Genomic DNA, 27128 nt, shown 5'->3' with positions numbered 1-27128 from the left:
CAAACAAATACGCATCATTAAAGGTTTTACGCCATACTACACTGATTTCACCGGTATTAAACACATCGTCTAGAATTTTAATACCTACTGCAATTTCCCATTAAAATTAAGACAATTCAAGATCTTGATTAATCATTCATGCGGCTTATAAATTAAACACATTTAAGACTTTTTAGGGACCCGTGGCAACCCTGATTTGTGCACCAACTTAACCCCTGTGCCTTTTGGAACGCTTCCGTGGGAAGAATAGCGTCACGAATTAATTTAATTTTTGGTATGTAATAGGCATCGTTTGTAGATTGCACATGCTGTATGTTCACTCGATCATTTCTAAAGTTAATTTATTTATTTTATTATTATTTTTTTAATTATTTTATTTTATTTAATTTATAAGTATTTTGTTAGCCCCTGTCTTTTCTTATTTTCCATGGCGAAGAGCTTGTCTGGCAACCTTAAGAAAAAGGGATGTTGTGCGCACCAATATTTAGATCCTGGTTGCAGTACCATGTTTGGGCATCAGTCTTACATATTGCTTCTTTAAGTTGTTAGAACAATAAGAAGGTAATTGATCTGCTTAGTTTGAGCCTTGTACAGTAAATGGTAATACAGTATGTGGACGTTTCTGAGTGCTCAATGTAAAACCAGTTCATTTTTAAAGCAACTCTGGTATGTCTCTCACGGTCAAAAAAGACAATGAGTTAATAATTCCATACATTCATATATGTATTCTGTCTTGATGGCACTCACCTGCTGAGCTTTAACGTGTTTGCTGACGAGGACTTTGTAATGTATAGTGCCACAGTCTTCTACTGTCTGACTGATGGGATTGATCTGGTACTGCCTGGTCCAGAAAGTTTTGTCGAGTTGGTTCTGTGCCATGGCCTCGCACAGTATCTTCAGCACGTGTTCGCGGTCCTCGTCACATCTCCAACGACACTCTGTGAGAATGGTCAGACGTTTGGATGCCTTTGATTCATCTGGGAAATCCTGGGTTTCGCTGGATGGAGGTGGTTGAGGTTCACTGGGTGGAACTGGCTGAGGTTGACTGGATGGAGCCGGCAGAGATTGAGTGGATGCCATTGGCTGAGGTGGCTTCCGTTCTTGGAAGAAAGAGAAGACCACCGTGATCAAAGTTCAAGGTTTATATTGATTTGTATTCTGAAATCATACATCTATATCTTACATGAGTGATTCTAAAACTGGAGATTTGATATCCCAACAAAATACTAAAACATGGGAGTTTCTTGGATAACATGTCCTGAGAACCAATCTTAGAGAGAAAAAAAAAAAAAAACAGCCAAAAGAAGGCTGAAGATATATATTTTTTTAAATGACCAATGAATAAATTGAATCGCAAATAAAACAGCTAAATTTTCTATTAATATTGTTGGGAGTAATTTGTTTGGTGTGTTTTGTAACTGGGAATATTTGACTTTACGAACCTAATATTTCAAATATGAATTACGGTACATTGGTCAACAAAAAGATGGACACAAACATGTTACTTGTTCTTTAGCAATTTTGGGGTTCTCTAGCCAAACCTCACCTTTCCGCAAGTTCTTTTTTTTTTTTTTTTTTTTTTTAAAAACAATCAAGATTTATTTTTTGTGTGCAAGGCAAAATTACTGCAAGCAACATTTAAAAAAAATGGTACATAAATTGCCCAAAGTTAACAATATGTAGCAAAATTACACCTTTTATGCAATATTTTGGAAAAACACAGACAGCAATAGGACGTGCACTTTAGTGCACTGCTGCAAAAGTGCTCAAATATGTGAAACTCAAATCAAAATCAAATAAGACAAGCTTGCGTTGACAACCATTCAGAAAAATGTATAAAAAAGCCCTGAAAAGTTGAACTCATATTGGGTAAAGATATATGAATAATCTGTATAAAATACCACTATGGACAATAGAACAAAATGCTGAAATTGTAGATATTGAAAAATCATGTCATAAAATCTTTACCATTGATCTGCAAATTGAGCTAATCAAGCCTTTCATAGTTTATAACCTATTAATGATGAATAAGTATCAGAAAACCAGATAAGAAAAGGCTTATACAGTGGACTATCAGTGTATCATTCGTTCATTCCATATCAGTTTAATTAAGGAACCAAAATCGGAAACGGATACTTATTTCATTTCTCATTTTCAAACCCAAAAAACCCCAGAGTGTGACACGCATCCCTTCTCTTTAAAAAGCATGTACTAATCCGCCATCCTTGACAAAAACCTAAAATAACAACAACTTATCCTCGTTATCTGTTTTCCGATTTTGGATTTGAAAACGTGAAATGAAATAAGTCGTTATCTGTTTTCTGATTTTAGACTCCGAAACAGATATGGAATGAAAGAATGATACACTGATACTTCTGAGCACAATACGTTCCATGACCAAGCTCGTAACATGAATGAATTCCAGTTAATGCGTGCAACGCTTCCCACATCCTCTCCATGTTACCTCAAATTAATAAAAATTTTAAGGCTAAATAATCTGAAAAAGAAAAGCATAAAAACAATGTGGTTTATTTACAAGCACTTACCAGATTGGCGAACACTTATACTCTTTACAAAGATCACTAACAGGCGCATTCGTTATTTTTTCTTATTATTTTTTGCTTTGTTTCAATTCTGAGCATTCCTTTCTTTTTCTCACCCATAGACTTCATAATTATATTATGAAGTCAATGTCTCACCACTGTCTTTAGTCGTCATTTCCTGAGGGACCTGGTTAATGTTCACTTGTAAGCACAAACATTTTGGCTGCACTTCGTTACAAAATTAGACAACATGTATGAGAGGCAGTAGAGCAGATGGGAGATTCTGTTGATGTGAGATGCTCATATGGGCCCTCCCCCCAGCGGGATGCCGAGAGACTTGGGGAGATAAGCGAAATAGAGAGCTCACATGCCAACTGGTGGGATGCCGAGGCACTCGGACATACCAAGCGAGAGAGAGGCTTTTCTGGCGCTCTTATGTTGAAAATTTGCTCACATAATGAGAGTCGTTCTCTCTCGTGATGATGCTCTTAAACATGGCATGTGCCAGTATGATATTCTGGCGGCATGATAACCTTAAGCCAAAATATCACGGTTTCACAGTATTGCAATTACAGTTCTAAAATGTGTTACTTTGAGATATGTGTTTAAAGAAAAAAAAAACTTTTTTCCATTGAACAGGACTTTTATTTTACATAACATATTAGCAAATTCATCAGTATAATGTTAAGTTAAAATAAATTTTACAAAAATAAAATAATAAAATACTAATATTTTAGGTGAGCCAAAACCCACAGCCATAGCTCAACATTATTACCATTAAAACAAATTTTTAAAAATTATTTTCCATAAAAAGCTCAAGTGTATGACTCGAACCATGTTTACATTTTCGTGTTTTTCGTGTTTTTTTATGTTTCCACACACTTTCTCAACACAGACAGTTGCCAGAGGGGAAAAAAAACACATTATACCACCGCTGGACACACTAAACACGCTGGAGTTAACCCTCATAGTTGGTGGGAGACGTTGAAGAGTGTTTACTAACCTTTTAATTAATTCTTCTGCAGTCACCCTCTGCAAACATGTTTTACATGTCGGTTGGCCCTCCTATAACTACGGCCATCTGTAACTTTTCTGTAGCTGAAGTATTCCCTTACCAGCTATTTCGGTTTCTTCGATGGGGGAAAAAAGTTAAGGAGTTTCACCTCCTCCAGCCATCGTGCAGCACAGCTGACTAACTGACACTGAGCAACAACCGGTGGGGGGATTGTTAAGCGCGAGGGACTTCTCCATGTACGTTTGGGACATAAAAAAAATAGCTAATACCTTAGGGAGGGTATGATGGAAAATTTTTGCGGTTTTGAAACCTTGACGTTATTTATACCACGGTATACCTTGAAAAAGGTAATCGGCACATGACTTGAAACAGGTAATCGGCACATATCTACTCTTAATGTGAAAATTCGTAATTTGTATCATGAGGGTCCTGTACTTCAAAACTTTTGAAGCCAAAATGTCCTCCATTTCTGGAAGGAGACAATTTTTTGGGGATGAAATTTAGGTTTGTTAAGGTTAAATTCCTGATCACACAAGACCAGCACACACCAGAACTTACCGGGATGCAGAGCTTTGAGTTTATTGCGATATTTCATCTTGCAACGTTTAGGTTTCCTATGCGGTTTCTGGAGGAACATGCTGGATGAGTCACTGGAACTTCGGTGTCTGGACTTCTCTTTTGTGGTAGACTTTCCGACAAATCTTCTTACTCGGGCACAGCTTCCGTCATCATTCTGAATGCAATAGAAATTAATATTATTACTATTCATGACATGAATTCCTTTTGAGGTCTGTTTTCTAGATACTCAACGACACATTTTCAAGGTTGAAGAAGATGGAGGAGCACCTTTGACAATATTGTAGTGGAGGTGGTGCAGGGGTTAACTGAGGATGTTTTTGGGATGTGGATAGGGTCAAGCTCAAGTTCTTGGTTGTCCGTCTTCCAGAGAGTGCGCACACGTTCAGCGGGCTGAGAGACGCTGTCCGCTTCCTTCAGAACTGAAGCAGGAAGACAGAAGCTCAAACATCTATCAGTGGTGGACAGTTATGACTTAAATTCATTTCTGTATTTTTGACTGAATTAAAACAAAAACAAAAATCAGATTTTAACGTGAGGAAGGTTGTTGCTCTGTTTCTTTAGTGTTATAATTGGTAATAAATGTACGGTTACAAGTTGATCTGTGACAAAGGGCTGAAATGATGATATAAAATCATTTCTGTAAATAAATATGGCAACACAATATCATTGCAAGATTCTTTTAAACAGTGAGTGTCTTAACAGACACGTTTCGATATATATTGGGATACAAAGTATCGCGATATATCACCATATTGGTATATTGTCTCACCCCTAAGTTATGTTACGGCAAAGTTTCTGTGTGGTGAATGTAAAACACTTCACCTTTAAAGCAACTTTGGTTCTTTTATCACTACCACATAGTGACTCTCTGAGAACCTTGTTAAAAAGGCCCAGATGGAGCAGTGCTTCAGAAATGTTTGTAGCTGCTCGGGTGAATATTCTCCAGTCTGTGTTAAGGATACTGATTATATTAGTCGTCTGAATGGTTCTAACAATGTTGCGCCTGACTCACATTTTGCAGTTTTACACGCAGCTTGTCACGGTTTTGAAAGCATTGACATAGGTGCCTTATAAAAGTGGGTGGCTAGGAGACGCAGTGTTGTTTACTGTAGTTCACTTATTATTATTGTATTTTATTATCATTATTTGTCATTTTTAATCTTTTGCTTGTGCTGTTATGATTTGGAACTTAAGTTTGTTAATAAAATCTATCAATAGCAGCCAATTAGTTAGCAGTAAATATACGTTTTTATTTCTTGACACTTTTGTTAACAAATATCTGTACATCCACGTGTGAGCATCTTTTCCACCTCTGCCCGGACTTACTGTAGGCCATCTTCATCCTCTTTTTCTTCTTCCTCTTACTGCCGCCATGGCTGGAGGGGCTGGAATCAGAGCCATCCAGGTTCTTAAGCAGAACCACCTTCTGCTTGAGGCAGCTGCAACCCAGCATGCACTGCGGCCGCCCGCAGTGGCTGAAGCGGGCTGTGTGGGCCAAGCTGTTACACACGCAGCCCAGCCTGCAGAAATCGTTGAAGCAGGCGTGCTCCGGCCTGTGGGGCAGTTGGATGGGGGCGGTAGGGTTGTCGCTCACGAAACCCTGCCAGGAATTAGAAAGACTATGAGGGGAAAATCCATGGATTCAAGTAAAAAAAAAAATCATTTGACTGAAACTTTTTTTCTTAAAACATTGCCGCGACTAAACATTGAGAGGGACAATATTGTCGAGGTGGTATTTGCGGTGCTTAATTCAGGAAATCAACCTATTATCATTAATGGGACATTTATATTGAAATTTTCAGAGTAAATTTATTTGAAAACCAATGCAATAAGTCAATAACTTATGCAGTAATAAACAAGAAAAAATGCTATTGCAGACTACTAAGTGCATCACTCGAATGCTCGCCTTCAGTCTCAAACTTGGAAGTTATCATCATGTTTGTGCTGTTTCCAAATTCTTTAGGAGGACCAGAACCTTCCTTCTCAAATCCCGACACAGGTTTGCTTGATGCTTTGGACCGTTATGGAGAAAAGGGCTATTACAACCCTTTGATTTTTTGTGAATCAGGGAAAATGGGTAGCCACATAAGAACCTATAAATGCAGACACAATCTAGCCCAGCCTCTCAAAGACCAATGACAAACTAAGAACTGGGAAGTAACCATGAGCAAACTGCATGTACACACCGGATTCTTTCCAATTGAATAGCTTAAGAATGTTGGTTTATAATAACAGAGCCTAATTAATTAAGAGAAATTACAAACTAAACCCAGTATTGGCCTGTAACCTATTATACAAACCCAAAATTATGCAACAGAAGTGTTAGCACCAATTTTTTTGTTGACCAGCGTAAATTGCGCAAATTCTAGAGCTGCTGCATCACTGATGTTAACTCTTGCTAATTCCGGCAAACACTGATTATACTTTGCCCAGCTTTACATGTAATACAACACTGAAAAGGGAGTGCTACGGCTATGATTGCTAAGTATCACAGAAATCAGCAAAGCATTTCTTGTTATCCTTCACTCTGGACCCGGAAATCTTGAAAAGTTTTAGATCTGCATGTACCTTCAAGGTGAAAAGCGATGTCAGAGCTATGGAGGCCCTCTCCTCAGTGATGAAAGTGCGAGGTTGCCCACCCCACATGGTGCTGTCCTCCAGGTCTTTCTGCCTCAGCAGGCCTCGGGTCAGCATCGGTTTCAGGAAAGCAGAAAGGTTGGCGCCATCAGGGTTTGACTGCAGGTGGGTGGGTATATGTTTGAATCTTTTTTTCCTCTCAACGGGAGGGGACTGCATAGGAGATGACAATTGAGTGTTTGTCATAGGTTGTACTGTAGGAGGAGGATTATTTGGTTTTAGCGGTTCTGCGAGGAGCGCCGAGTTCTGGGGGCTATCTCTCAAAGTGCCAACTGATGGGTAAGAGTCCGATGTACTGGGATTAACTGAAGGTTTGAATCTCTTGGGTTTTCTTACAACTTTCTTGGAGACCTTGAGCTGCCTGAGGGGAGCTTTGGCTCTCTTTGAGGGCGGAATGAAGCCGGAGATGAGTTCCGAGGTTGCCGGGGCGGGACTTTGCTTCTTGAGGACGCTGTTGAGTGTGCGCACGTAGCTGGTGCTGCTGGCGGGATGCTCATAGACGGGCAGCGAATCCCCCGGCGGTTGGGAAAAGCTGGCCACGCGCTGGTCGATCAGCTTGGCCTCGCTCTCCAAGTACTGATCCAGCATGTCGCTGCAAAAAGCCGACAGGTTCTTCTTGGGCTGCTCAGAGCTGGCAGACGCTGCAAACAGAAAGAGCTCTGATGTAAGGCCGGTCAAAGGGTCATTATATCAGCCTACCCATATAAACTATACCAAGTTCCCAACCTCACATTGCTGAATTGTGTATGCTCCGCCCCGTTTAATCACGTCTCCTTTTGACTCACCTTCCCCCCTCTTTCTCCTCACTTATCACCCCACCCCACATGGTGCCCACGGGTAAATATAATTAGCTAACAATGGCGCAATTATGTTCATAGGTAGCAGAGGAATTTAATACTATAATACAGTGATCTCCAACCCGGTCCTCAACGGCTGAGGGTCGTGGTTTTTGTTACTGCCAATCCTGCACAGATAGTTGAACCAATGAAGTTTCTACTAAAACAAGCAGCACCTGACTGAAAACAACTGACTGCACTTGTAAAACACCAGATTGGTGAAAAAGTGTAGTGATCTTGTTTGTTTGGAATGAAATCTTGCACCATATGCCAGATTATAGCAAAAATGCTAATTTACATCCGCAGTCCTTATGCAGGTACGGAACAAAGAAACAAGAAGACATAAGAGAGAACAAGAGTTTACAATAAAACACAGCACTGTACAATAAATTACTAAGAAGCTAAAAAAATTTGTGGTTACAGGACTGGTTTACTTTCAACCACTGCTCGAAGTGAGTTTTGAAGGTTTGTAATGAAAGACATTCCCTGATGGCAAGTGGTAGACTGTTCCAGATCTTACTGGCATTGAAAGAGATAGAATTTTGACCAAAGGGTGTTTTTCTGAGTGGTAAATCACAGTCCCCTCGAGAGGAGGCACTTGTCCTGAGACCGCCGGTCTCCAAGAGTAGTTTTACCAGGCCATACTTTTTGCTCGAAGAACTGAAAAACGAAGTCGAAGCACATGCTTCACATTTGTGGGGAACACAAAATAAGGCAGGATTGATCTGGCACCAAGGCCATGAGATTGATAAGGCAATGCCCTCTCACACATGATTAAATGACATACATGACAAAGTATCTACCTTCAGGCTTGCAAGGTGAGGGAGTCTCTGAAGGTTCCGATGGACTGAATTTTTCTCTCCAACCTTTAATCTGCGTCACGTCTGTTGTTTTACCCGTTCTGGACACAAACGATCCGGAAGTGCCTGGAATGATGCAATTAAATGAATGTATAGCAGATGGCCAACTAATAAGGTGATGTGCAAATCAGGGTCCAAACAGCTCTATGCTGATAGTGGCTCACTCTGTAATGTCGGAAGCTCCTGGCTACCAGCATCTATAGTGGTACCAGGAGGTGGTATGGGCAGACGGACGCCCAGGTACTGCAGATCAATGGAAAGGCTGGCATCCAGCAGATTCATCTTCAGTCCAACTGAATAAAGTAAAATCATTGCATTCAGCGGTGAGTAGTAACACGTTACATTTACTCCATTACATTTACTTGAATAAATGTGTACTTCTAAGAGTAGTTTTACCATGCCATACCTGTTACTTGAGTAGATTTGTGAAGAAGAAATGTTGCGCTGACCGCGTAACTTTGGGCTACACTAGTGTCGTTACATTTCTTTATTCTAAACCTTACATTTTATATTATTTTTGCTAGTGATGCCCACAGTGGCTCTACCAGTTTAACCAATGAGATGTCGCAATAATAATCAGTGTCACATGACTTCATTATACCAATCGGACTTAACTATAGTCACGTAAAAGCTTGCAGTCGGAAGTCCTATATAATCACACCGGCCTGTTCAATCATGTAGCGTCTTTAATGTGCTGTAAAAATCTAAACTGTTTCATATTTAACCCTAACCCATCGATGTTACTCAAAAACGAAGATTTCGACCTATCTTCCAGTTTTTATTTACCACCAATAGATCATTGAAAACAGAAGATATGATCGTTTTAATTTCTTGGTAGGACAAATGTTTTCTCCACAAGAGGGCACTCATGCTCTTTGGACAAGTGATGTTTCATTTTTGTAAAATTTTCTAAATATTTCTTTGGCCTAATATGGTCATGTAATAAGTTGGATTACAGTATAATAACAACACTTCAAATGGATGATGAAAAGAATATACCAATGTTTAGGGGAAGAAAAAAAAAAAATCAGACACTGTAAGCAGTAACCCATTACTTGAGTATTCTTTTCACCGAATAATTTTTTACTTGTACTTGAGTACATTTTTTGGATGACTGAATTTACTTATTATTTTGAAGTACAGCTACTCTTACTTGAGTACAATTTTTGGCTACACTACCACCTCTGACTGCATTAACCGTATAGTGTGAAGAAACGTGCTCCTCTTGTGATGACGTGATCAAAACACGTCGAAAAGCAACACACTGGCTGACCCTGTCTCGCTAACACTACTGGCTCACAGCCAACACGTCTGCGGTTATGAAGTATTTTGAGGTGTCAAAGAAATATATAAATTAATAAATGAAGGAAAATCAAATAAATTTGCTTCATTGCTGCTACACGCTTGTTTTTGGTGTTGCATCCATTGAAGTTCCACGTCACATCAAGTACAGTGCGAGCCCGTGCGTGAGTAGTTCGGAGTTTAATGTAGTATTTAAATGTATACATATGCCTTTGCTGTGTTTTGGTATAATACCCTTATGGCACAACCACTTCCTGTTTTTGTCACATGCTAGTTGCCGTTTACTCCAGCTGGGAGCGACTTCGCTCGGCTTCGTCACCGCTGGAACTCAGTCAACTCGCCTAGCTCTCTAACAATTCCACTTGTTGCACAAGAAAACAGCGAGTCTTATTTTAAGGAATTAGAGATTGTAATAGCCTTGTAATGAGCTTTAGTGATTTCAGCTTTTTTGTTATTGTTGTTGTGAACTACAGTTCTACACAAACGTACATTAAGATCTCATTTAGCTTAGCAATTGCAGGCGCGACACCCATTTTTTGAGTGTCCCACACTTCCAAGAAAACACATTTATCAAAGTTTCATCGGCCGTGACGTGTGTGTCTCCGTTCACCAAACAGAATGCTATGACGACGCCAGCACCTCTTGCTATAAGACATGTTCAGAGTTTGCCACAAAACTCGCTGCTGGCGGGAATGTACCCTCCCATGGGGTTCTCAGAATCGGCACCTTTCAAACTAAATTTGAAAGGTCGTAGAACCAATGCAAAGGGAAATAATCGGACAGTAATTAAATAATATATTTTAAAAACAAGAAAAAAAAATCTATTATATACATGTGTACCTTTCGGCCTTTCGATTTTTGGCCAAGTGCTTCCAATGTTGGGTTTTCGGTTTTGGCCAAGAATTTTGCTTTTGGTACATCCCTAACAAGGATAATATAACAATTTACAAAAATGTCCACTAAAAAAAGTGACAATAAGCCAAATAATGAAAGGAGAACAGAAACGGTCTTTTCTCAACTACCTTTTGCCCTAACCAAAAGAAACTATTCGAACCAAAACTGATGTCACATCCAGAATGAGCTAGAGCTACTCTGCTAGCTACTACTAGCGGCTATGCTAGCATGCAACGCTTGGTTTTATGTTTTGTTGTTGTCATTTAACCGTTCTGTCTTTTGACAATTACTGGCACTATAAAGCGAGGCACAATTGATCCTTCACAGACTTTTGGTGAGAAAAAAAATGTGTACATTCGCTGATATATTCTTATGAACTGGTAAAAGACTAGCGTTTTCCTCGATTAAACAATTCAGGATGGAAAATAAAGATTCTAACCTTCCTGTAGCACTGGGTGAATGACTTGATGGTGCTTCATCATCTTCACGTCTTTGCGAAGAACATCCTCAAAGGCAGAAATGGTCGCTTCTGGAGAAAAAAAAAGGTCCAAACGGGAAGGTTTCAACTTTATACCCAAAGACTAAAACATGACGTGGTGCTGTGGCTGTTCCACTAAATCCAGACGAAGCAAACAGTTTACCATGATCATGTTGTTCAGTGGGCTGCTGCGGAGGAACGTCTGCTGACGGTGCAACATGCTGGCTGTTTGCTTCTCGCTGTTCGCTATCAGCGATATGAAGTTTAAGTGCCTCCTGAAATGTAGAGTGTCATCTTTGTTATTTGTTCCCTCATTACTTTTAATTTAGAAATGGCCTGAAGATTAAGTTCAGGCCGATACAGTACATCACTTTAAAGGCTGGCAGAAGCTCATTTGAAATGCACCGTATTTTTCGGACTATAAGTCGCAGTTTTTTTTCATAGTTTGGCTGGGGTTGCGACTTATATGTGAAATTATTAACACATTATTATATCATTTCACATGTTATTTTGGTGTTTTGGAGTGACACTGATGGTTTGGTAAACTTGTTAGCATGTTCTTTATGCTATAGTTATCTGAATAACTCTTAATAGCTATTTTACGTTAACATACTTGCCACGTTCGCATTTTGTTGTTCATGCATCATGTAACATTATCATACTGTACACTTATTCAGCATGCTGTTCTCTGTTATATTTTTATTTTAAATTGCCTTTCAAGATGACATATCTGTTCTATGTGTTGGATTTTATCAAGTAAATTTCCCCCAGAAATGTGACTTATACTCCGGTGTGACTTATATGTTTTTTTCCCTCTTCGTTGGGCATTTTATGGCTGGTGCGACTTATAGTCAGGTGCGACTTATAGTCCGAAAAATACGGTACACAAAAGCTTAACGTCACTAGACTGTTCTATCAAACCTTGTACAGATGGAACGTTTTTTGTTGCACAGCTATGAAGTACTTTGGTTGTTAGCTTGCATTCAATGTAGGGATGCACCGAAATGAAAATTCCCAACTGAAACCGAAAATGGGGGAAACCACGGACGAAAATGGCCTGTTAAATATTAACAGCTCACTGAAGCGAGGTAATAAATTAATATTCAAGTCTAAAAGGTTCCAATTTCCAAACGATGTGCGCGCTTTTATGAACACACAGCAAACTCTGGCAGGTTTGCCACCACTTTAATAAGCCAAGTTCTAAGCAAAACTTTGCATTGTTATGGTCAACAAGCAAGCACGCTGGGCGGACTGAGCCTGGGCTTTCTCTCAAACTATGACTATTTTCCTAAATCTTCTAAGATGTGCAACATCGCAATATCTCTGTCTGCACTAATAAAAGCTCCATTTATAACAAACATTGGCACTTAATTCCTGTTGCTATTCATCCTCAAAAATTGACTTTCAATTGAGTTAACGTTTGTTTTTCGTGGCCTATGGAATATCTTGAAATGCCCCAATTTCCCTTTGGGGAAGCAGAAATTTGATGTTGGGCCTGCGGAAACCTGCCCCCTGTAAAAAAAGCATTCAAACTTCAAACTTCTTGATGTTGTTTTCATGAAATATTCATCAATTTGAATAGCTTAGGAATCAATCACATACTTGGAAAGAAGGGCACCCAATTCAGGGTGTTAATCAAACAGAACAGAATGAGTGTGCTGTTAATTTCATGCCATATACAGTGGGGACAACAAGTATTTGATACACTGCCGATTTTGCTGGTTTTCCCACTTGCAAGCCATGTAGAGGTCTGTAATTTGTATCATAAGTTCTCTTCAACTGTGAGGGGCGGAATCTAATACAAAAATCCAGAAAATCACATTATATAATTTTCAAATAATAAATTCTTATTTAACTGCATGAAATAAGTATTTGATACATTACCAACTAGTAAATATTTCGGCTCTTAGTTCTTTTTTAAGAACCCTCCTGTTCTCCACTCATTACCGGAAGTAACTGCATCTGTTTGAACGTTACCTGTATAAAAGACACCTGTTCACATGCTCAACCAAACAAACTCCAACCTCTCCACAATGGCCAAGGCCAAAGAGCTGTGTAAGGACATCAGGCATAAAATAATAGACCTGCACAAGGCTGGGATGGGCTACAGCAAAATAAGCAAGCAGCTTGGTGAGAAGGTAACAACTGTTGGAGCGATTATTAGAAAATGGAAGAAGTTCAAGTTGACGGTCAATCTGCCTCGTTCTGGGGCTCCATGCAAGATCTCACCTCGTGGGGCATCACTGATCATGAGGAAGGTGAGGGATCAGCCCAGAACTACATGGCAGGACCTGGTCAATGACCTGAAGAGAGCTGGAACCACAGTCCCGAAGAAAACCATTACGCCGTCATGGATTAAAATCCTACAGAGCACGCAAGGTCCCGCTGCTGAAGCCAGTGCATGTCCAGACACGTCTGAAGTTTGCCACCGACCATCTGGATGATCCAGAGGAGCAATGGGAGAAGGTCATGTGGTCGGATGAGACCAAATTGAACTTTTTGGTCTAAACTCGGCTCGTCGTGTTTGGAGGACAAAGAAGGATGAGTACAACCCCAAGAACACCATCCCAACCGTGAAACATGGAGGAGGAAACATCATTTTTTGGGGGCTGCTTCTCTGCCAAGGGTACAGGACGACTGCACCGTACTGAGGGGAGGATGGATGGGGCTATGCATCGCCAGATCTTGGCTGACAACCTCCTTCCTTCAGTGAGAGCCCTGAAGATGGGTTGTGGCTGGGTCTTCCAGCATGACAATGACCCAAAGCACACAGCCAAGGCAACTAAAGAGTGGCTCCGTAAGAAGCATCTTAAGGTCCTGGAGTGGCCTAGCCAGTCACCAGATCTGAACCCGATAGAAAGTCTATAGAGGGAGCTGAAAGTCCGTGTTGCCCGGCAGCAGCCCCGAAACCTGAAGGCTCTAAAGAAGATCTGCATGGAGGAGTGGGCCAAAATCCCTGCTGCAGTGTGTGCAAACCTTGTCAAGGACTACAGGAAACGTTTGGTATCTGTAATAGGTTTCTGTACCAAATATTAAGTTCGATTTTTGTGATGTATCAAATACTTATTTCTTGCAATTAAATCCAAATTTATTATTTAAAAATCATACAACGTGATTTTCTGGATTTTTGTATTAGATTCCGTCCTTCACAGTTGAAGAGAACTTATGATACAAATTACAGACCTCTACATGCTTTGAAAGTGGGAAAACCAGCAAAATCGGCAGTGTATCAAATACTTGTTCTCCCCACTGTACACGGCGGGTATAGTATACTGTAGCTTGAAAAAGATGGATGGAATGACTGATTTACAGATTGTTCTGACAGATTGATATTATTGAAAATGAATGCCAGTTTTATTTTACCACGCAAGCAATACATCGAGTTAAGGGCCTTTAATGTCCAGTTATGCCACCCAGAGAGCTTGCTTATCTATGATTGGAGGCCAAAAATGTACTGCGATCAGGATCAAACTATTGAAGAGCTCAATATCCCAATCCTCTTTGGGTTCCCGTATAAGCGCTTCACAATCTGGTTTTGGGTAGAATTGTGCCTGGTCTACGTTCCGTATCACAAATGGTGATCGTACTGTTGTAGCATTTCAATTAGAAAAGACAAGGGGCTAACAAACTACATATCAACATTAACGATAATGATGTAAAAATACAGCATGGAAGTCTACAACCTAGGCCTATTCCATACCAAAAATTAAATAAGCACATGCTACAATATTCCATTGTAAGGGTTTCAAATTGCATTGGGGTGAAGTTGGTGCTCAAATATATATTTTTTTGCTATGTAGGCTAATACAAAGATAAAAGAGTCGAGTTCAAAGCACCACATTAGTTTCTATCGTCATGTCGGTCGAGAGGGATACATTTGGAACTACTTTTTTCAAAATATAAGCACACTGGCAAAGAAATATCTTATTTGATAATGCATTGACAGCATCCACAAAGAAAATGCTATTCCTCAATCCTCAATGCAATTAAATTTCAAATACCCACCAACTTATGCACCCAGCACTATCATTGTCCAGGTCAATGGACTCTCAAGCTAGATATGTAGCACGAGCATGCCAACTTTATATAGGAAAACTCCAAAACCTGTTGATGTGAATTGGTGCCAATTTGGCGTCTGTCATTTAATTTTTTCCCTTCGTTTTTAGTTGTCTACATTGAACGACGGCATCTGCAATGCACATCCTTGCCCTATTTCTGAATTTTTTATGATTCATTTGAGATTCCTAGGATTTTTTTTGCTCTTGTGGGAGAATAAACTGTTAATTCAGAATGTTTGTAACAGTTGTAGCAGCCTTGATTAAAGTGGACTGCAGATTACTGAGCTCGGGCAACCGCGATGAAAAGATAGAACTGATCTCGTAATTGGCTGTCTGGTGTAGAATGTGATGTCCATCGTAAACAGAATCAAAAAAATAACTTTTACGGGCTGACAATCGACGTTTAAAATGGGTAAAATGTAGGCTTTATCATTAAAAACCATGTTAGTATTAACAAAAACATGTTTCTTTAATGTCTATTGCAGGTATGTGCAAAGTCCGGCCCGGGGGCCAAATCCGGCCCATGGTCAAATTTCATCCGCCCCCCAGCCTATGTCATAAAATCAATAACGTCTGGCCCGCACACGCTTGATAAATTGGTCAGCAGTACAGCTACCAGCATATGAAGTAGCTTACACAGTAAATGCTGCTCCTAATTAACCCACTAAAAGGCAGCAGCACTCTAAGCAACATTACCCAGTGTGATCCTTTACCTCCAATTTTTTGAAATAGCGACAATCAACAAAAAAATGTTGACAGCGATGGCCGACGCTTCAAGGATAGGTGGAAATTGGACTATTTCTTCAGTAAAATACACAACAACTGTGTCTGCCTCATTTGCAAAGAGACAGTCGCTGTTTTTAAAGAGTTCAAAATGTGAGGCGATTTTACCAAACGAGACACGCTGACATGTAAAGACCAGATTACAGGGAAGATACGCAGCGAGAAATTGAAGCAACTTGAAGCTACTTCAATTTCACAGCAGCAGCATTTTGCAAGAGCCCGAGAGTCAAAAGAGAACCCCACAAAGGTTAGTTGCGAGATTGTTGAAATTATGAATTAAAAAATAAAAATAAAGCAAATGTGACACACATAATGGGTTGCTAAAATTTGCTTTAATATATTGTTCTACGTAAAGGACGTCAGCCAAGGTCGGCCACCCACATTTTTACTGGCCCCCTTTGCATAAAGTTTGGACACCCCTGGTCTATTGGGATATCAGGGCTATTTAATGAATAACTGATGTGTATTTCTTACATAAGCCTCATTTAAAATCTTTCCGCTAGCGTCCTCACAACACTCTGTTTCGGGTATCTACTTTCAGTGACAAATATTTGGACGGTTGGCAGAAAATTTTCAGTGATCGAATTTTCGGTGCATCTCTAGTTAAACGTCAAGAGGTACATAAACGGATACGTGAGCTCTCCAAAGAAACTCACTATAGCTAGGTTCGGACTGCAGGTCTTAATGCACAATTCCGATTTTTCGTCATGTTTTTTGGCGTGCCCTCTTAGACAAGCTTTTTCCATTGAGCCCCTTCAAGTATTACACATGCGCACTAACTACCATCCAACATGCGCTGAGGAAACTGACCCGCATGCGCAGATGTATCAAAACAACAACTACATATGCTGGCCCAACATTATTGTAGCGTGAGCATATTTTGATTTTCAAAACGAGGACACAAATAACAGACATAAGTTATCCATGTTTACGCTTATATTTAAAGTTTATATGTATGGATAGAACCCGCATGATGCACACACGGTCACTTCGACCTGTCTCCCGGCCATGGCAGCAATATTGAAACATTGCTCATTTGGTACACAGAAAGAAAGCCAAGCATTCTCAGGCCTATCCTTTTTTTTTTCATTTTCATTTCATTATGACTGTGGTCAAGCCCGCCTCGAGCCCAAAAGCCGTGTTCAAGCTAGGAGCTAACGGAATGCACAGCTCCATCGCATCCGTCCTCCCTGCCTCTCTCACTCTTTGCCGATGTAAATGCTGCATGAATTCCAATTTGGGACACTTGAGAGTACAGGCCGCTGACACATTTTGAAAAATTTGGCCAAAATTGGATTTAAAACCACGTACGAAAGTGACCTGGATCAGATTTGAAGTGGTCCACTTCTATGCGACTTGCCCCGTTCAGATAGTCAAGTTAATAATGCCTTACTCAAGTCGGAAAAAACACAAAAAAAATCGGATTTGTGCATTAAGACCTATATGGTACCAGTCAAGACACTAAATTCTTAGTGGAGGATTTTGTTAACTATCAAATTTCATTAAGGACAGTAGTAAGGAATGTGTAAATGTTTCAACTACCTTGGAAGTGAAGGAGATAAAAAGCTGCTCCTCCACTTCTTCCAGATTAGGTTTCATTGTCGTGTAGGCAGTGTCATCGGTCTTTGGTTCCAAATTGCACATGGCGTTTTTTCGCCGACGAAGCTTCTTTTTGCCCTTCAGGGATTTTGGGGAAAGGACCGCTGGCGCATGCGCCAGATGAGCAGATGCATGAGCTTCTTCAGAAACTTCAAGCGAACACGGAGGCGCCGGCAAGTCTGCGCTCGGAAACTCCACCCCGATTCCGAGGTTCTCCTCCGCAGAAAAAAACTGCACTAGGTCCGCGATGGAAGGCGTTGGCGACAAAGCGTCTCCGTCCAGAGAGGAGAAAGTTGGTGAGAGAGTCAATGGAAGTGCAAGGGGAGACAGTTCTCCTGGAAAAGGTAGTGGCTGTTCGCTTTCTTGAAAAGGAAGAGAATCGACACTGGGGGGATCCAAACGGTTCGGGGCAGGAGACTGGGATGGATCATTAGCAGGAGTTCGTGAAGGCGACAAGGAGGATCCCAGTGGAACACTCTGTGATTTAGGATGAAAGACCTCAAAGGAAGGGTCAACGTAGGGTTCAGGAGGAGGTAAAACTGTATGCCACTTGAAGACAGATGGACTAGAATCTTTGCTTAACTGCAAATTCTCAGGCGGTCCAGAGGAAGTAGAGTCTAGTTCCAATGAAAAGGTGGCAGGTAAGGAAGGTAATGGCTCTGGCGAACTTGAGGGAGACAAAGGGGTAAAGCCAAATGGCGAACAGGGAGTGTCAGGAAGGAAATCACCAGATTTGGTCTCTGATGACAGGGCGGGTGGCATGTGTGGAATATCTAAATTAGTATCCAACAGTGGAGACAAAACAACAGATGGCGATGAGGTAGTTTGAGTAGAAGAAATAAAAGTCTTGTGGTTAGCAAGTCGCTCTTCAACCCTTCCTTTTTTTGACTCAGGGGCAGAGTTTACCAGTCCATGATCATTAGTTTCTGATTCTTTTGATTCTGGAAAGGCTGCAGTGTCTTGAAAAGGCAGACTAAAGATATTTAGAGAAGATACTTTCCCAAAATCGTTTTCAGTACTTTTGCCCGATTCCCCTGGAATAGAATTGTCATGTTTCAAATCTGAACATAGGTTCCTGTGCTGATTAGAAGAAGCTGTTCCAGTTTGGACCTCTCCGAGAACTGGGGTTGAGGCAGATTTCAGTTCGCTCTTGATTGCCTTGGTTTTTGTGGAATGTTTTTTCAGGAACAGAGCCAGGGCTGGAAGAGGAAGAGGACGTTTCACATTGGTCTTTAACTGCCCTTCTGACTGAGATTTAGTTTCACAAACAACCATTCCCTGTGCATTGCCACTCTTTTCCTGCGATGGAGATTCACATAAAGACTTTTTGGACGTTTTGTCAGCTTTCTGAGCATCTTGGCTACTGGCTGTTGCAGCATTAAATTTGCTGTTGGTTTCCTTAAAAGTTGACGAGACAGTTAAAGAGTCCACATTGCATCTTGTCAGGGAAATGTGCGCTTCTCGAATGAGGTCCCCGTTAAATTTTTCTGCCAGCCGAGATTTGCTGCTGAGGGAAACAATGCAAACAAAACTTGTGATTCATTTAAAACTTGCAAGCTGTCAGAAAAGTCTAAAGACCATACTGTCTAAATTCCAGAACTCAGGCAACCTTTTTGATCGTGATCTTGTCAACGTTTGTTCTGATCTACTTCTAATCACACAGCAGAACAAGAAAGCACAAGACAAATTCTCATTTCCAGAATGGGTCACTTAACAAAAAACAGCAACGTCTGATGCAGTCAAGATCTAAGACAAAGTGATTACTGACAACTCAAGTTCACAAACACACAAAAAAATAACACTGACGCTCTACATTTATTCCACAGGTATCTGAAAACGATGCAGAGTGAAGAAGATCTTACCAGGTACTGCTCTTCACAACCTTGGGTACAGATCCTGAGGATGGATCCTGTACACAATCAGTCTCCGGAAACGTAGCTGATTTTAGTGTAGTAGAGCTTCGAGCTTTATGATTCGCAAGCAAGGACTTCAAGCTTCTCTTTAGCGGTTGCTGCTGAGCGGTTGCTGCAGCTTCACTGTGGTTGGACTTCACCTTCAGGCCCAGGGAACCAACACCATCCTCTCGAAGACCCTTAGAAAACGGGTTGTATTCCACTTTCAGCTGAGCAAATTGGGAGTTATGGTACGCGGTGACAGCCATGAACTCTGTCTGTTGAAATGTGAACGTGGCAACGTTTGAGGCATTCAGTTTAATGTCTTTAGCAGCTTTCTCCGTCTGGACCACATGCAGGCGCGGCATGTACCGGTGCATTGGGTGCAGGACTGCATTGCCTTCCTGATCGGCTGTGTTGCTGGTGAGTTTTAGTTTGTAAAACGAAACAGGATTCTGCATCCAGTGCTGACCTGTGGAAGGTGAGTCCGTATGCACAAAAGGCAAACATGTCATGTGACGTTCTGCCTTCCCAGCTACCTGCCAGCAGGTGCCAGTCCACATGTAACGATTTTGATCTACCAGCTGAATGTCCATCATTAAAACATATTTCCTGGATGGCTGCAATCCCGAGATACGGAAGCGACAGTACGGAAACATCCTGCTGCCTTGCTTGGTCAGAATCATCTCAGTTTTACAACTAAAGAATTCATTCCACATGTTGTTGTTATCCAAGGTCACTTGAATGCCTTTGTGGGTACTCTTAGCTGTCAGGAGATCACCTCGGGGAGGTTTTGTCGCAGCAAGTGTGCCGACAGATGTTCCTGACTGCACATCGGTTTGGCTCGTCATGGAGGTGTCTTTGCAATTTCCACTTGAGCCTCGTACGCCCTGCCCCGTCTGACCAAATCGACGAGGATCAAAGTCAGCACTAGGTGCGGCTGCGGGGCTACCCGCCCCACCGTCATCAAACACCATCACTTTCCGCTGCGTCTTAGAGGCCATGGACGCATCCCAAACATCGAAGGTATGGAACCATTTAGTGGTTTTTATTTCCTAATAGTTGGTCATAAACATCCTGGGAAAAAAAATAAACAAACTATTGCGGTTATACTGACCAGATCTAACACGCTAACAAATGTGCTAACGGAAAATAATAAATCAGTATGCTAGCGAAACATTTGTTAAGCGTTCTTCAGCAAGGTACCACCTGAAATGTTGACAATGGACTTGTTGCCCAACAACAAACATTTCAATCGCATTCACACATACAAAAGCATCGGTCTTTAAAAAGACTATAGTATTTAATTTCATCATATGCGGGGATGTCCAGACTACCCGGAGAAAATTCATGAGCGTAAACGCTGAACAACAGAACACCAGGACAGATGTGCTAACTACTTGCTCATTGTTTAGTTTCATCAAAATTTGTGATGTGTCTTATTTTAAGGTGGCTCAGCGACAAACCTCGCGGCTAGTAGCATGTCAGCTGCTAAGTAATGAGTTGACATTGTAACCACTGTTTACATCAGGAATCTGCGCACTGCAAGAAAAAAACCCTTTTAACAACAATTGCCATTTCCTAAACAAGGATCATACAGCATGTGCTTCCAGTCAGCTAGCTAGCTAGCAAGCAGACATGCTAACATGCTAGCAAGGCCTGAACCACTACCTCCACGAAAAACGACCATGCGTAGCCATGACGTCACTCGCATTACCTTCCACGCGGTTAAAGGCTTGTGTCGTGTTGACGCCGTGACCTTAACGCACTTAACGACCCTTCTGTGGCACTTTGCGGCTTGTCGACATCTGCCTTGCTTGTTTGTCCGAGCCGCGGCTAGGCCGGCAGCGTGCTGCCGTCAGAAATTCAGTCGCTCGTTCAGTCCGGTAGTCTGTCCGTCCGTACGCGGGTTCTACGTCACGACGCGTTACTGCGCACCCTCCTCGGTCGCCATTTTGACGCCCCGTTGCCTCGTTGTCTTTTGTCTACGGTCGGACGTCGCACATTTTACAGGAACCGTGGAGAATGTCGTTCGAAACCCGGAGAAGTCTGTTGACCCCGCAGCAAATTGTGTTGGTGCAGCCGCTCCGGTAGACACGTCGGAAGACAACTTGGACATGTTTTGATCTGGAGTAGCTCAAACCTCGACGTGCAGTAACATGATTCAGTTGAGGTAGTACAATAAGGTCAACTATGGCGGATTTGCGGTACTATACTACTGCGTGTAATTTTCTTGAGTTAAAATAACTAATAACATACCGACCAAGTATTTGTGTTAGAACACAAAATGGCGGTGGGTAGACTGTCGTTTTTTTCTACTAGTGTTGGGCATAGTGGTGAAGTAGGTTCAAATACGTCTTTACGAAGCTCAAGTACTGGAGTATTTGATATCTCTGTCTAAAACCCTTGTCTAAAATGGCCTCGTTGCTGTATTCAACCACTGTGATTTATGACAAGGAAAAACGACAAATAAAAAGGAAATTATTCAGTATTCGTATTTTAAGCTAATTCATTTTTCCTTTTTTAAAGGAATGTCTTTTTAAGGACAGTGGAAATAATTTTATTTACTATGGTAGTATCCCAGCAGACGCAGTAACTCGACTTCAATGAGGAATTAAAGTAGTTTAGTAAAACTACGACGTACCAGTCTATAGTAATCTTGATAGATATGAGGTACTACAACAACTAGGGTTTGGAGTAAGATACCTACGGTTTGTCAGAACAAAGGCTTTTGAACGAATAACAGATTAAGTGCAGAAACGGTGGCAGATGCATCTTAGTTTACAAGTACAATTACTGGTACTTGATTTTTTCATTTTTACTCCCAAAATAAAAAAACACAGCGTCAAAATAGGTTTATTTTCTTATTTAACTTATGTAGATGGGGAAGCAAATAAAAATTGAGTACAGTTTAATCAGGATTTGACTTTTTTTTTTTTTTTTCCATTTTTTTATTTAAACTATTATACTTCTGTATAGCGTGCCAGTACTTTTGCCATGTCTGGTCGTAACACAACAGAATTAACTTCAACTTGTGCATGAGTTTGTAGTACCTTACAATGTACAGTAACATGTAGATTGTACAACAACTACATTATTGTACAACTGATTAGTTAAGCAACGATTAAATCGTTGAAAATGTAAAACACCGATCAACATTTTCATCATTTAAATATGCAGTTTTGTTCAAAATAATGTCGCTCATTTAAAATTCTATTATGTTTCGCAACAAAATGGTCCAAAACATCAAAATTGCTTTAAAATGCACAATTGCTTAAGCTGAAATGGTACTGATTGTGTTAAATGTGAAAATATCTTGTGAAGCAGTGGCTGGGCACAAACTTTTTGCACCTTAACGACAGCAAAACAATGTATAACTTGTGGCACGCCATCCCTTATTACTAATGTTACACCCAACTCTGGTGCTCTGGTTCTTTTCAAGACACGACTAAAATCTTGGGAGTAATATTAACAGGTTCAACTTTGAAAGGTGAAAGTATTTTCTTCGCCATTTCCTTAAAAAAGGCAATTCATGCCTTTATTAACTCGAGGCTGGATTACTGCAATGCACTTTAAATTAGTCTTTCCAAGTCTTCTATTTCGCGTATGCAACTTGTTCAGAATGCTGCTGCTCCATTTTGAACTGGTACATCCAGACGTGAACTTATTATCCATGTGCTATAATCACTCTACTGGGTTCCAGTTGATTTTACTGTTTGTTTTTTAATTCTGTTAAATTGCTGGGCTCCCTCCTACTTGTCAGGGCTCTTCGTTCCTCCGACCAGCTTCTCTGGCAAGGCCTGCTCTCTGACATCCGCAACATCACTAATCTAGGCCTTTTTAAATCCAGGTGAAAGACCCATTATTTTAGACCAGCTTTTTGTCCTGACTAGGGTAGCCTGGTGTTTAGGGTTTTCATGTGTTCAGATCTTCTGTTTTATTGTTTCATTTGTTTTAATGATTTTTTAGCACGATGCATTGTTTTTTTTCTTAATTATATTGTCTAGTAATTTTCTGACTTTTATTTATCATGTACTATATTTTGCTTTGTTGTAAAGGTTTTGGAGGACCTGTCAGGTTTTTGTAAAGGGCTATATAAATAAATTTGATCGTGTTGAACCGTGGCAGGCTTTTTCATGTCGGCAAATAAATTGTCCAAGAATAAGTATATTGTAAGTAACAGAGGTAAACAAGAATGTATTCCAATTTTTAAGAGTTATTAATTCCAATCTGAACATGCCATTTTTTTTGCTCCATTATCCAACGGTCAGAATGTGATGCAGGCCCATTTTAAAAATGTTTATATGACTGTCGTTATGTAGCACTCTGGAGTAGCAGACAGGCGTTTCGACATAATTCAATATCGCGTGCTTATATACATTTTTGTGTTATTGTTGGGCTCACCTGTGTTTTTGCTTGAAATGACCCAAGACTAGAACACAGCATATGTGTAGTACTAGTAGTGCATTCACCTTACTGAATCTTCCCTGTATTCAACGTGTAACCCTTTACAGGGCACTCATCGAACTCCTTAGCCGCCATTGATGGCGCTAGATAGACGTACAATCCATTTTGATTGACGGAAGCTGACAGCGAGTGATCGCTGCCAGGCTTCTGAGTTCCAAATAGATGGGACGTGTTGCGCCTTCAATAGCAATTACAATCTCCTCCCAGTTTGAATGAATTGAATGCCTATAAATGTAAATGGGAGGCAATGAGTTTAAAAAAAAAAAAAAAAGATAATAGCGCTGAGTATATTTCTAGTTTTATTAATTATGTATTAACATTTTATTCATTTGTAATATTGTTTAGGCATAAAATATCACAATGGTGAGCAGAAAAAAAAGCATTGATGGAAACACTTGTTTTTACATAATTTTGGGGTGTTGAATCCAAATCTGACCTTAGTTTCTTTTCCATTAACTCTAGGTTATGTTTCGCAAATCAAAGTGCATTTTTTGGGGTGCAAAACATAATGCTTGCAAAGCCATACTTAAAGTGGGTATATAGCTTGAACTTAAAAAAAAAAAAAGAGAGAGACCCCCACGTAATAAAAACTTAATGCAACAGAAAATGGTGGGGAGAAATGTTGGCCACTGTTATAAAAACGATTTTAATTATGACCTGGCATTCTCATCTGTGGAACCAAATAATCACTTGCACTACAAAGGGTTAACTAATATTTGTAGCTAATGACTTCAGTAGGTGCAGCTATCAATTATTTAAGTAGTCTATTGATCAACTATTCGAATTAGGAACATTTAATGCTTGCAGAACAAATTTTAGGAGATGTAAAACAAAGGCTTGCTAAGATTGCACTTTCAAAAGATCATTAAATGTGAATACAAAATAAAATCAGTGTTTCTTGCAGAGTTGCACTTTCATTTCACAGGAGCAATAAATGCATTTAAAACTAATTTAAAATAACGGAGGTTAGCCCCAAACAGTATGAAAAATGATATAAGTAAAATAAAAGAACAATAGGGAATGGGACGTACTACGTCACTGTTTGGACGCGCCTCCATGCTGGCAATATGATTTACTTCCGGTTCGGCAGAGTCAATGCGGATTGTAACGTTTGGTAGTGCTAAGCTAACTCCTTCGGTGTTTTAGAAAAAAATATGGGCGTTTATTGTTGCGTTACCGGGTGCAGCAGCGTCTCCCACAGACAAAAAGGGGTTAGGAAAAATTGACTCACTTTTCACCGTTTTCCTGCATGGAGGACCAAATATCAGATCACGAAGGTACGACGGATGGCTGGATTGCAGCGGTTCGTCGGAAAAGCATTTCTTATGATCATATTTCTGCTGGAATGAGAGTGTGTTCCTGTCATCTCTACTCTTGTAAGTTGAACGATTTATCCACTTTTGGTTTTAATACGTTTTTCTTTTTTTACACCGTTGTGTAAATCTGCCTTGGTAGCAATGCTCGCCTACTACGACTCACCTACCTGTTGTGTTACTAGGAAAACCTGCATATGAAATGCTGACAACACATCCCGATTGGTCACCATATCTCTTCTTTGGTTATTCTGAGGTCAAGCGCACCACATCGGAGCGTTATGAGAGGTTGGAAAGGCGAAGAGTGCACGCTGAAACTTCAGTTTGCTCTGCTCTTACAAACACGATCCCAAGTGTTGTTGTGAAAAGTCAATAAAATATGAATACCAAAACATGACTTGAACAACTTCTTGACAAACTGTAACTGCTTGTTGTTTACTTCAGGTCTTCATAATAAACAGGTGTAATAATTACAAAGTCAGGTGACTTAATTTTGTTATTCTATTTGGAATATGCATTGACAATGTGTGGACAGTGTTGTAGACAAGAACTGGGACTGATAAGTTGCAATAGATTTATTTCAAGTAATGCAACTTCTCCAATACAGTATTTGAGCTGACAGTTTAAAATCTTTAAATTAGTGCAAACAAGGCCCACCCTCTGACGGGGTCAGCAAATATTATATAATTATAAGTAATATATACAGGTTTAACATAAATGTGTCTTTGTCAAAGCAGTTTAAAAACTATTTACTGGCCTTGAGTAAATTGCCAGACAGAATAAATATGTGGTTTAAAGTTCTTGCATTTCCATTTTAAGTATTGCAAGTACTAGTCTCCAACGCAGTATTTGAACTGACAGTTTAAAATCCTTTTAGTACAAAATGGCCCACACTCTGGCAGGGGGCAGCAAATATTATAATACATAATACATTATAATAAGCTATATACTATATAAATACAAGATCACAACAAAACCTGTATTTTTCAAAGCAGTTAAAAAACATCCAGTGGCCTTAGGTAAATAAACGTGTATAAATATGTACTTTACAGTTCTTGCATTTCTATTTTAGGTATTGCAACTTTTCCAACACTATTTGAATTGACAGTCTAAAGTCTACATTAGTGCAAATAAGAATATTATAAATTAAAAATAATAATAGAATATATAAATTCAACATTACAATGAAACGTGTCTTTGTCAAAGTGATTTAAAAAAACGTCACTGGCCATAGTTAAATAGCCAGGCAGAATAAATATGTGCATTACAGTTCTTGCATTTTCACAAGTTAAAAGCCCGCAGTTCATCGACGAGAAGGGCAGACCCAGATGGCGTCTGCAGCAGGGGCTTGTTTGAGTCCGACACAGGACAAATGGAACCACTCCATTGAACAAGTTTTCTTTGTCAAATGATCCAAGAAGAGAGATGGTGACCAATCGGGATGTGTTGTCAGCAGGTTTACCTAGGAACACAACAGGTAGGTGAGTCGTAGTAGGCGAGCATTGCTACCATGGCAGATTTACACAACGGTGTAAAAAAAAGAAAAACGTATTAAAACCAAAAGTGGATAAATCGTTCAACTTACAAGAGTAGAGATGACAGGAACACACTCTCATTCCAGCAGAAATATGATCATAAGAAATGCTTTTCCGACGAACCGCTGCAATCCAGCCATCCGTCGTACCTTCGTGATCTGATATTTGGTCCTCCATGCAGGAAAACGGTGAAAAGTGAGTCAATTTTTCCTAACCCCTTTTTGTCTGTGGGAGACGCTGCTGCACCCGGTAACGCAACAATAAACGCCCATATTTTCTTTCTAAAACACCGAAGGAGTTAGCTTAGCACTACCACACGTTACAATCCGCATTGACT

General features: G+C 40.2%; 1 protein-coding gene and 1 long non-coding RNA gene across 6 annotated transcripts in view; one reads left to right on the top strand and one right to left on the bottom strand.

Annotated features, from left to right (window-relative positions):
- mgaa (MAX dimerization protein MGA a) overlaps positions 1-27128 on the bottom strand; it is a 49681-nt gene that overhangs the window by 18719 nt on the left and 3834 nt on the right. Inside the window, exons 1-12 of one of the 5 annotated variants that reach the window (XM_057858682.1) lie at positions 21194-21663; positions 19447-20553; positions 17528-19091; positions 11308-11419; positions 11106-11195; positions 8635-8763; positions 8414-8536; positions 6706-7415; positions 5464-5737; positions 4405-4556; positions 4117-4291; positions 748-1100 (exon numbers count right to left, since the gene is read on the bottom strand). In XM_057858682.1, the coding sequence (XP_057714665.1) occupies positions 748-1100; positions 4117-4291; positions 4405-4556; positions 5464-5737; positions 6706-7415; positions 8414-8536; positions 8635-8763; positions 11106-11195; positions 11308-11419; positions 17528-19091; positions 19447-20480 (4716 nt within the window). In that variant the 5' untranslated portion in view covers positions 20481-20553; positions 21194-21663. Of the gene's footprint in view, positions 1-747; positions 1101-4116; positions 4292-4404; positions 4557-5463; positions 5738-6705; positions 7416-8413; positions 8537-8634; positions 8764-11105; positions 11196-11307; positions 11420-17527; positions 19092-19446; positions 20554-21193; positions 21664-27128 lie in introns of those variants that run through there. The other 4 variants (XM_057858683.1, XM_057858681.1, XM_057858679.1 and 1 more) reach the window with 4 other exon arrangements.
- On the top strand, positions 21210-26767 carry LOC130930674 (uncharacterized). The gene is made up of 3 exons (XR_009067094.1): positions 21210-21649; positions 25199-25319; positions 25442-26767. It is a non-coding gene; the product is annotated as an uncharacterized LOC130930674 (long non-coding RNA).

Source organism: Corythoichthys intestinalis, chromosome 15 (assembly GCF_030265065.1).
Source record: "Corythoichthys intestinalis isolate RoL2023-P3 chromosome 15, ASM3026506v1, whole genome shotgun sequence".
Classification (NCBI taxonomy): domain Eukaryota; kingdom Metazoa; phylum Chordata; class Actinopteri; order Syngnathiformes; family Syngnathidae; genus Corythoichthys; species Corythoichthys intestinalis.
This window is presented reverse-complemented; position numbering and strand designations above follow the sequence as displayed.